The following is an 11,751-nucleotide window of genomic DNA, read 5'->3' as shown; positions in this document are numbered from 1 at the left end:
CGGTTTTTCTGGCTCCCCAGTTTAGGGTTGGATGCTTGAGAGCTTTGTTTCCCTTGTTTCGAGGGTGGTCCAGCTGGGTCTGAATCGACTCTGTCGGCTCTGGCCCTCCTCCTCATTTCCAGCCAGGAGAAAAAGAGGAGGTGGGGGGCCGAGAAAGAGAAGGCAAGAGCGAGCCGCCTGGCGCGCTGTCAGACAGGGGCGGGTGTGAGGGAAACAGCTGTCTTGCGATCAGGAGTATGAGCCTCTCAGAGGACCGCATGAGCTCCGGACACTTCAGGAGTCTCCAGCTAGTGACATGGGCGGTAAGTGACTCCGGAATTAGAACCCACCCAATCCCATCTCCTCCCTCTAGATTCTATCCCCCATCCCACCCCCACTCCTCACTTCTATAGGTTTTAGTAGAGGGAGTGCGGCGGGGGCGGTGGGGAGAGAAGGGTACAAACATTATGTGGAATTAAATGAAACTCAAGGGAAAATGACTTTGCTAAAGGGCTGAGCAAAGAGGGGTTCGGAATGGGAGGAGTACTTTGGGGAGCCTCGTAGGAGAAATGAAGAGGGGCACAAATGGATGGATTTGTTTAATTTAATCCGCCCTGGTTTGGTGCTTTCATTTTTCCTTCAGGGGTAAGGTTTGTCTTGACTTAACCCCACACAGCCAAAGTTGCTACCAGAGAGAACGGGATTCGGAAGGCCAACATTCCAAGGTAACCCCCCTAAATAGTAGCAGGTACCTAGATATGCTTCTAAAAGGAAGAAGAGCAGGGGCTTAAGGTGTGAGCCGAGGCTATTGAAAGGCGAGGCCCTGAAGGCAGCCGCCAGGGAGGAGCTGCTTTGGGCGTGCCGGCTCTTTAAGGAGGGGCTGGGCATGGTTGGAGGAGAAAGCATAGGCCCTGCCCTGGCTCTTTAAAACGTGGCTAAGGCGGTTGGTTTGTCTGTGTAGGTGGAAGATTGGGCCGAATTGCTGGGATTGCTAGAGAGTATCGATTTGCAATGGTCACTTAGAAGAGCTGCCTTTTTGTGGGCTTTTTATGTTTAACTCTAAGAATTTGGGGAAAAATAAATCACAAAATAAATAAAACTTATTCTTTGGAAAAATAAAAAGAAACAGATGGTCAAGGGAATGATCCTTTATTTCCTTTTGTTCTGTCTACATTGTAAAGAAAAGCGTTTATTAAGCAGCAGTCTGATGGCACTCAATGTGATAATAACTAGGCAAAGAGAATAATCTCCAAATTTGGATTTGAAGCTGATGGAGACTATGATGGTTGGGGTAACAGGCAGATCTGCTTTGAAATCCTAATGCCACCACTTACTAGCCGTGTGATCCTAGGCATTGCTTTTCTCTACTAGAGAATGTGGAGTAATAATCTTAAAGATATTTGGGTAGATTAAATACCTTAGTGTATGTGACAGAGGCTGCCACTCCATGTATATCTTAGTTTCACTTCCTTTTCCTACTCTGAGACTCTTTCTTTGGAATACCGCTGATAGAATTAGTGTTTTGCTGTCCTTAAAACACCTTCCAGGGGGTGAAAGGAGACCTTGGAATATTGAATTAGCTTGCCCAAAGTCTGAAGCTAGAACATAGGTTTTGCTTGCTACTGGTTTAACATTGTTCCCACTGGACTTTAGCACCTCTGAGAGAAAGGGACACTAGCGTGCCTTTCCCCTCATTCTTTGGACAACTTAACTAGGATGATATAACCAACAGGACCTTTGGACAACAGAAATCAGTGACTTACAAATGACCTCATCCCATTCTTCAGATTTTGGGGGGGCACCCTTATATATGAAGGTTTTTCATTTTTGGTGACTGTTGGGAACACAGAGAATGGGCTGGGAACAGTGTCTTCAGGTTGGTTTGGGGGGCAGACAGGCAGAAAACATAGGAAGGGAAGAAATATAAACTCAAAAGTAAAAGTGATAGATGAATCTAGTCCATCCTCAAGACCGGACTAGTTAATGACTCTATTTTCAGAGCTCTGGGGAGCCATAGGTACCTCTCATTAGGGCTTTCAGGATACATTGGAAAGAAAACTGGGGAAAAAACATGAACTAGATTACCACCACCATTGTTTCAACTCCCCCCAACCCCTATCATCCTAGTATATGCATTTCTGAAATGGGGCCCTTGTTGGTTCAGTTAATTGAATTCCAATAACCAAGTCACCAAGCCTAGTCTAGTCATCTTTCACCTCTCCAGATTGTGTGTATCTGGTGGTGAGGGAGATCAACCTTTTCTCATTCTGGCAGGGGCATTATTATTATGTAACACATTTATATATTCACCCTTGCCTTGAGTCAGTTCTAGTTTATTGTCTCACTTACACTGATGACAATAAGATTGCCTTTGGATATATAATTCATTTAGCAAATATGTGTTGGCATACTGTGTCAGGCACTGATAAAATTGTTAAAAACTCATTTTCTATTCCTCCATCTTAAATAACTTCTTTTTGCCCACCCTCCCATTTAAACCTCAATCTTCCTTCAAGTCCTATTTTAGTCCTTAGCCCCCACATAAAGTTTTCCTTATCTCCTCAGCTATTCCTTAGAAATTGTACATCACTGTCTGTTCTGCTCAGTGGATACTTATAAGTGAACTGCTTTGTAATGCACTTGTTTTTATGATTTTTTCCTTAAAACAGTATTTATAATATTCCTCTCATTATTAATCCCAAATCAAATGCCATTTGTATGAAAATTTACCTGATCCTTGCATATAGAAATAAACTCTTTTGAGTTTCCGTATCACTTTACCCACATTATCTGGAACTTACACAACTCTCTTCTCTGTATTTTGGTCATTTCTGTACATATCTAAGCCCTTACCCCGTTTCTAGACAGAAAGGTGCTTGAGGATATTACTATGATTGTATCTTCAAAGTACTTACCCAATTAACTTTCCCATGTAAACACGGGGTACATATATTATAGATGATCTTCTAAGATTTAGCTCCAAAATGTCATGTTTTTGTCAGTGAAGGAAAACTTGATTGGGATGATTGACCTAGATGATCATCTAGTACAGTTGTCATCTCATTACTAAGTAGAGTGTGAATGAATAACATTGCCATATCAGGTTCATTAGTTTATCCAAAGATGATGTGAACCCTTGTCTGATGTACTTTCTGATTCTCATATAATAATGTGTTCAATTCAGGTTGTATACCTGAAGTTGGGTTTTTGTTGTATTTATTGTCCCTAACTCAGCTTTATCATCTAACCTCAGTTTTCTCACACCTAAAATAATACAGTATTTGTGATTATAAATAATGTAAGTAAAACATTGGACTCCGTACCTAACTTCTAATATGTATTTCTTAAGTGGAGGGTCTCATCATTTTGTTACTTAGTTTATTTTATTTAAACATTGTTTGGTTTTTGGAAAAAAAGAAGGTAATTCAGTGAGACAGCAAGCTGGATTTAAAAGTCTGTAACAAGCTTGACGCTTTGTATAAAAAATTAAAGATATCTGTGTACTTAGACAAAATAGATGTAATGTGGGCAAAGCAAACTCTGGAAGTATTAAACACTTTAAATTAAGGAACTATAACCTAACTCTAGAGCCAAATCCAGGTATTTGATACCAATCCAGGTATCAAATCACTAGCATTTTGATATTTTGTTGTAACCTCAAACTCATCATTTCTAAAAGAGAACCCATCATTACCCCTAGAGTATTCCCCCACCTCTCATTCAAGACTTCTCCTTTTCATTTACCTGGTCCCGCAATTTACCATCATCATAATCTTGGTGAAGTCATTTAAACTCTGAACTTGAGTTTTTTCATCTTTGCACTGAGGATAATAATAGAAACTACCTCATAGGGTTGCAGTAAGGAATAAATGTGCTAATTTTGTAAAGCACTTAGAAGAATGCATGATAGTGTAGTAAGAAATGGGGAAACATAGTTGTTGTGGTTCCCATATTCCATGTTCAAAATGCTGGCATCAACCTCTTCCTCAGTTTCCCTGTCTACTTGGTTGCCAAGGGCTATGTTTTTTTTTTTCCCTTTGTATCTGGCATCAGTTCCTTTCTTTTTATTCTAATTACCACCACTTTAATTTAGTCCAGAGGTACAGCCAATTAGCCTACAGGCCAAATACAGCCTACGCATGTGTTTTGTTCCCCTTAAATTGATAAAACTTTCATTTAAAAATGAATTTTAAATTAATAATGCATTATACATCCCTCAAAATTTGAAATATACAAAGTGATATACAATGAAGAGTCTCCCTCCTAGTCTTGTCCCCTAGTTGTCTCAGGCAACTAAAGTTATCTGTTTATTGGAAATTCTTCCCAACCTTTTTTTTTTTTTTTTTTTGCGGTATGTGGGCCTCTCACTGTTGTGGCCTCTCCCGTTGCGGAGCACAGGCTCCGGACATGCAGGCTCAGTGGCCATGGCCCACGGGCCCAGCCACTCCGTGACATGTGGGGTCTTCCCGGACCGGGGCACGAACTCGTGTCCCCTGCATCGGCAGGTGGACTCTCAACCACTGCGCCACCAGGGAAGCCCCTTCCACAGGCATTTTATGCATATCAAACAAATGAGTATTTTTTCTCCCCCTTTCCTTTTATACACGGATAGTAATACTCTCTGCATATGGTTCTACACCTTGCTTTGTCTACTTAAAAATATACTTTGGAGACCTTTCCATATCTGTATGTAAATAAATATCTCATTCTCTTGTGTGACTGCATAGTTTCTCACTACATGGATGAGCCACAATTTATTTAAACAGTTTTCTATTGAATGTCATTTAAGATATTTACAAACTTTTGCAGTGTTGTTTGTAATAACAATAAACACTGTATAAGTATGTGTATTAGTCTGCTAGAGCTGCCATAACAAAACACTATATAGACTGGGTCGCTTAAACAACAGAAATTTATTTTCTTACAGTTCTGGGGGCTGGAAGTCAAAGATCAGGGTACCAGCATGATCAGGCTCTGGTGAGGGCCCTCTTCCTGGCATTCAGATGGCTGCCTTCTCCCTGTGTGCTCATATGACCTCTTCTTTGTGCTCCTGGAGAAAGAGAGTGAGCTCCCTGATGTCTCTTCTTATAAGGACACTAATCCCATTGGAGGAAGACCCTACCCTTATGACCTCATTTAACCTTAATTACTTCCATAAAGGCCTTATCTCCAAATACAGTCACACTGGGGGTTGGGAGTTCAACATATGAATTTGGGGAGGGACACAATTCAGTTTGTAGCAGTAGGTCAATTTGCCCAGACCCACACTTTTAAAAAATGGTTGATTGCCAACATTTGAAAAATCATACTTTGAAGGGTGTTGCCAACCTGCGCTTGAGAGGGGAAAGTTATTTCCACCTGGAGTATACCTAAATGTTAGATTGGCCTCAGATTGACAGAATTGTCAATTTATTAATGAAGCATGGCTTGTTTTGAACAAGACAAGCTGGGTCAAGCATTTGAAGATGCTTTTGAAGTACCGAGGCAACATTCAACTGGTGATCTTCAGTACTCCTCAGATTACAAAAATTACCTGGCTTTCATCAACCACTGTTCTCATGTCAGAGGAAATTCCAACAGCTATGGTGTGCTGCCCACAGAGGAACCAGTCTACAATTGGAGAACAGTAATAAACAGTGCTGTGGACCTCTATTTTGAAAGAAATATTCATCAGTTTCTGTAGAACGTCCCTGAAAACCAGCTGGTGCAACCTACTCTTCTCCAACAAAAGGGAGGAAAAGGCAGGAAGAAGTTCTGACTGTTTGAATACCTTCATGAATCCCTGTGTAATCCCGAGATGGGTCTTGTATTCAATGGATAGATCAACCCAAAGGTATCTTTCAGTTTGTATCAAAAAACAAAGAAAAACTTGCCCAAATTTGGGGGAAAAGAAAAGGCAACCAGAAGACCATGACTTACCAGAAAATGGCCAGAGCACTGAGGAATTATGGAAGAAGTGGGGAGGTCATCAAAATCCGGAGAAAGTTAACTTACCAATTCAGTAAGGCCATTCTCCAAAGACTGTCTCCATCTTATTTCTTGGAAGAAGAGATCTTCTACTCACAGTATGTTCAACCTGATCAAGGATACCTCAGTTTGAATAACTGGAATACATATTATAATTATACATTCGCCATTTACCATGATCTAAGTCACCCCAATTGCTAAATATACTCTTATATATCAAAATTTTCTGGCATCAGAAATCCCTACAAGTTTTAAGAGTTTTCTCTGAAAGCAAATACTGAAAAACAAAACAAAAAAACCCAAACTTAATTATTGCTATCTTTTATGAAGTAGCATATAATCTATACTAACTTGGTGAAAAATTTTGCCAGTGAACAACTTTAAAATGATCAAGTCCCATTTGAAAATATAGACTAAATGTCCTTCCTTTTACTATTGTCTATGTAATACTTCCTTCTAGATTAATAATGCTAGTGGAGAGGCTTTGATTTACATATTGATGTAAACATTATTTTCCTGTCATACACACAGACAAAAAAAATCATTCTAACATGTATCCAACAGCTTTTGCAACAAAACAAAAAATGATTGCCTGTGATGGTGTTCCTGCTAAATTACATTCATGGCTTTAAAATTTTCAGTGACTAAAACTAGAACTACTATATGATCCAGCAATTCCACTCCTGGGTATATATCCAAAGAAAATGAAAACACTAATTTTAAAAGATATATGCACCCCAATGTTCACAGCTGCATTTTTTTTTTTTTTGGCCACACTGCTCAACTTGCAGGATCTCAGTTCCCCAACCAGGGATTGAACCCAGGTCTCTGCAGTGAAAGCACAGAATCCTAACCACTAGACTACCAGGGAACTCCCATAGCAGCATTATTTATAATAGCCAAGATATGGAAGCAACCTAAGTGTCCACCAACAGATGAATGGATAAAGAAGATGTGGTATATGTACACAATGGAGTACTACGCAGCCATAAAAAAGAGTGAAATTTTGCCATTTGCAACAACATGGATGGACCTGGAGGGTATTTTGCTTAGTGAAATAAGTCAGGGAGAGAAAGACAAATACTGTATGTTATCATTTATATGTGGAATCTAAAAATTGAAACAAACGAATATAACAAAATAGAAACAGACTTAAAGATATAGAGAACAAATTAGTTACCAGTGAGGGGAAGGAAGGAGGGAGAGGGCAAGATAGGGGTGGAGGATTAAATGGTACAGACTACTATGTATAAAATAAATAAGATACAAGTATGTAATGTACAGCACAGGGAATATAGCCAATATTTTATAATAGCTTTGAATAGAGTATAATCTAGAAAAATATTGAATCACTATGTAGTACACCTAAAACTAATATAATATTGTACATCTGAAACTAATATTGTAAATCAACTATATTTCTATAAAATAAAAAATAAAAAGTAAACACTTTAAAAAAATTAAAAATCATACTTTACTTAAAACTCTAGAATTCCAGCTTCTCTTAAATAATCAGAAGATACCAACCCGTATTCCCTCTTGTCAACAATTGCCTGGAGTTGGTGAACTGCTTCCTCCTTTCCCTTTTAGACAGGACATGTGTTCTCAGTTCACCATATTTCCTATCTGGCCTAGGTGATCTTAACCTGCCTGACCCCTCTAGGTATTGAGTTTGTGACACCTATGTAAGCTCTTACCATGATACACATAAAGTATTCCAATAGTTTCTAGTTCTACGTTGGTTCTTTGGCCTTCTCTATTCTGTAGACCACTGCCTGAATATGTCCTCTAAAACACATTTTAAAAATTATGCCACTTTCCTTTGCTCCACAATCATTTACTGGGTGCCTACAAAGTTCCAGGCATTATGCTAGAAGCTGGGGTTAGAGTAGTGAACAATTTAGATGGGACCCTTGCCTTCACAGAGTGTATAGTCTACTCTTCCTCTCTTCTGGATTTCCTTTCTGTCTCTTCTTGATCAAGCTTAGTTCCTCAAGGCTGACCTCACCACAGACCATTTCTTTGGAATTTTTTCTGACTATTCTACTTTCAGTTATCTCCTCTTGTAATTAGTGTTCCTAGCTTCAAATCATAATTAATCACTTTAGCATCTATTATCTTATAATATTTAGTTGTTATTGTTTTATGCATAGTTATGTCTCACTACATAGACTTGGCAGCTCAGATCTCTACAGGGCCCAATAAAATGACAGAAGCATGTCCTGTATAAAGGGGGCAGCCATTTATCAACTCCAGGTAATTTTTCTCTTGTGCCAATGTAGATTCCATGTTGTAAGATCTCTCAACTTTTTCAGAAATGAAATTTAAAAAAAAATATTTATTTATTTATTTGGCTGTGTCGGGTCTTAGTTGTGGCATGTGGGATCTTTCGTTTTGGTGTGCAGGCTCTTAGTTGCAGTGTGTGGGCTTCTCTCTAGTTGTGGCACATGGGCTCAGTAGTTGCAGTGCACAGGCTCCAGAGCACGAGGGCTCAGTAGCTGTGGCACGTGGGCTCTCTAGTTGTGGTGCACGGGCTCTAGAGCGTGTGGGCTTAGTTGCCCTGAGGCATGTGGGATCTTAGTTCCCTGACCAGGGATCTTACCCATGTCCCCTGCATTGGAAGGTAGATTCTTAACCACTGGGCCACCAGGGAGGTCCCAAGAAATGGAGTTTTTTAAAATAGAAATCTGCTTTTAAAGGAGAATGTAAAAAAAGAGAAAAGAATATATATATATATATAAAGAATATATATATAATATATATATAACTGAATCAGTTTGCTGTACACCTGAAACTAACACAACATTGTAAATCAACTATATTTCAATAAAAAATTAAAAATAAATAAATATAGGGGTGAGGGAAAATAAAAGATTATCAGCTAATTTGATTTTATTTTTTTAACATCACAGTGAGAACCAGGCCAGCATCTGCAGTGGGCTGCCAATTTTCTCTATCTGACCTACACTGCAAAACTCCCAGAATGTAGAGACCAGGTGGAAGCTTGGTACTATCTGCTCCCCCTCTTGTATATATACACCGTATCTACTACAGCGTTGACTATTTAATAAGTTATCTATAAAGACTTGGTTATCATCAGTAAGTTCCTCTTTAAGTCAACTGTAATCTCCAATAATAATGTAGCAGTTCTGTTTTCTCCTAATACCTAACATGTGCCTTTGAAGGCAATTATCAGGACAGCCTTCCTTTCCCTTACTTCCTTTTTTCCAAATGTAACCATCCAAATTCCTTGACCTAACTCCATTTTTTTCTTTTAAAAAATTATCATTTATTTCTCTAGAGTTTCTTTCATTCTTTTCTGCAATTCTCTTCCATTTCATTTCCCTTGAAATACAAACACAAACAAGGTACAATATCCTCAGAAAGGTCTTCACAATACTGAAGAGAGACTTAACTTTTATTTATTTGAGGATGATTATTCCAGCTCTGTTGTCTCTTTCTGTGCTGTCAATGATTTAGCTGTTTCATCTTCAATTAGAATAAGAATGTGTGATATGAATCTATTCATTTTCTTTTTTAAAAAATTAGTTCTGATAAATATGTACAATATAGCTCCTCCAGTTTTTTGTAGTGAGATCCTAGAATCAATATGGAGCCTTGAAAATAACAATAATGATTATTGTTATTGGTTCCTTCATTTACATGACCTCTGTAGGTCCTATAAATTGAGATGGTCCAGGATTCTTATAAGACTTGGTGCTCTTGAGCCAGGTAGCTCAGGCAGTGAGTGGAGAGACCATTCAAAAGAGAAAGTCTCTGCCCTTAAGCACTGTACTAAGCATGGGCAAAGACCACTGTGTTGTACATTCTTTTTGGTTGCTGGAGTGGCACCATGTTTAATTTGTTGGAGGAGACTGTTGCATGAAACAATAGTATAAAGTAATGAAGTGGATTGCATGAGATTTTACATGATGGTGCAGAGCAGTGAGCTTGTATTGCTGTGGCTTTTTGTCCTTTTTCTAAACCAATGCCTCAGTGCCAAGCTGGAGCTCTGTATTCCTAGAGATTTTGTCTGATGATTAACATCACAGTTAGTGGGAATCTTTTAATATTCTTTTCAGATGTTCAATAGTAGAGCATACTGCTAATGTGTAAAAAATATCCAGTATTATTATTTTCAACATCATCAAACTATTTCAAAGTGCAGGATAGTAGCAATTACTTTAAGGGAGAAAAAGAGTGTTGCTATCAGACATCATCCCTGGATTCAAATCCCAGTAATTTACCAGCTATGTGACCTTGAGATTACATAATTTCTCTGAGTCTGTATTTATTCATGTGCATAATGGAATCAACAGTAGTACCTACCTCACAGAGATTGTGAAAATTAAATATGTCCCTTTGGAAATGCCATAGGAATGAAATGATATCTGGGATTTGCCTAAAAGTAGCTATTGAGGTGGAGAAGTGAGTTGGGAGTACACATGAAACAAGATTTTCCATGAGCTGAAAATCACTGAAACTGGGAATTGGTGGGAACAGGTACGTGGGATTCATCTTTACTTTTGTACGCATTTGTGATCATACAAAATAAAAAGTTTTTTTTTAATGTTGTAGGAGTGAACTCAATTTTGCCTAATGGTTTGTGGAGAACTTAATTGTCTTTCTTGATATCAGCTTCACAGATTAAGCAGAAACTTGAAAAACTATAGCTCTTTCATAGATGTCCTCTGTCGTATATCATAGAATGTTATGGAAGAGATCTGAAAAGGGCTAAGTAGTTTACTCAAAATGACATTCCTAGATAACAGTGAACTAGAACCCAGGTCTCCAGCTCCTAGGTAAAAGATTTCCCCATTGTTCATGCTGCTTTCTTTAACTATAGCACTTTTAACATAAGTTCTATCAGTTTCTTGCATGTAAGATTATTTAAAAAAAATAAATTTACCTGTTTGATGGAAGACAAGGGAACTAGTTCTAGAAATCTGAGGTTAATTTATACAATACTTTTAAATCTGTTCTTTCAGTTGATCCTCTCAATGATCCTGTGAGGTTCACAGTGACCTTGTGAGCAAGAATTATTTCTACTGTCTGTATTAAGTGATGGGACTTGTCCAAAGTTATTCAACAATTTGGTAATTAAACTAGAACTAAAACTCAGGCCTGGAGTTCATTGAACCTCAAATCCACTAGTTTTAGACATTTATAATAATTCCCTTTAGCTTTCTTCTTTTCCAGAATCAAGAATCTTAATCTCTAGCACATTCCAGGATGATTTTTCTTTCATGCATATTTGGGTTTCTCTGTGGAAAAGAAAATGGAGCTTAACATCAGCATCTGGGGGGAATGAAAGTGGCTGAAAGCACTGGAAGGCTTGCAGGTGATCCTGTAGATCATGAACTCATGTGAGAATGGAGATAAACATATAAAAATTCATAAGATTAGGTATTGTTATTGTGAGTGGTTTGGATCTTTAAAATGTGACTGTATGTATTGTACATATTTTTATGTACTTTAGTTTTGGATTTTCTGACAAAAGTATTCCTAAAAACTTATATGGAGATTTCACATTTACACCTTATAAAGAAATTTTATATGTGTTATCACGATGGTCTTCATAACAACCCTCTGAGGGGTAGGGCCAAGCTGATATATCTCTATTTTGCAGATGAGAAAACTGAGGCATGGAAAAGTCAAATGGCTTGCCCAAAGTCATACAGCTCTTTTCTGGTGTTTCTTATCACCTTATCTTTTTATTACCTCACATTACTTCACTGCTTCAAGCTTAGCTGGCTATTGTAGTAATGATGCAATACTGTTTCTTTCTTTCACATGGTATGTGCT

At 38.2% G+C, this 11,751-nt stretch overlaps 1 protein-coding gene and 1 pseudogene across 1 annotated transcript in view; both read left to right on the top strand.

Moving 5' to 3' along the window:
* Positions 1-236: 236 nt before the first annotated feature.
* The window catches only part of KLF8 (KLF transcription factor 8), a 63,733-nt gene continuing 52,218 nt past the window's right edge, over positions 237-11,751 (top strand). Inside the window, exon 1 of the mRNA XM_024739783.1 lies at positions 237-302. Coding sequence (XP_024595551.1) covers positions 237-302 — 66 coding nt within the window. The remainder of the gene's footprint in view (positions 303-11,751) is intronic.
* LOC112396188 (transcription factor Spi-C pseudogene) lies at positions 5,402-6,147 on the top strand (annotated as a pseudogene).

This window comes from Neophocaena asiaeorientalis, unplaced genomic scaffold (genome assembly GCF_003031525.2).
Source record: "Neophocaena asiaeorientalis asiaeorientalis breed wild unplaced genomic scaffold, Neophocaena_asiaeorientalis_V1.1 scaffold542, whole genome shotgun sequence".
Lineage (NCBI taxonomy): Eukaryota > Metazoa > Chordata > Mammalia > Artiodactyla > Phocoenidae > Neophocaena > Neophocaena asiaeorientalis.
The sequence above is the reverse complement of the archived record's forward strand: the minus strand, read 5'-3'. Positions and strand labels throughout refer to the sequence as shown.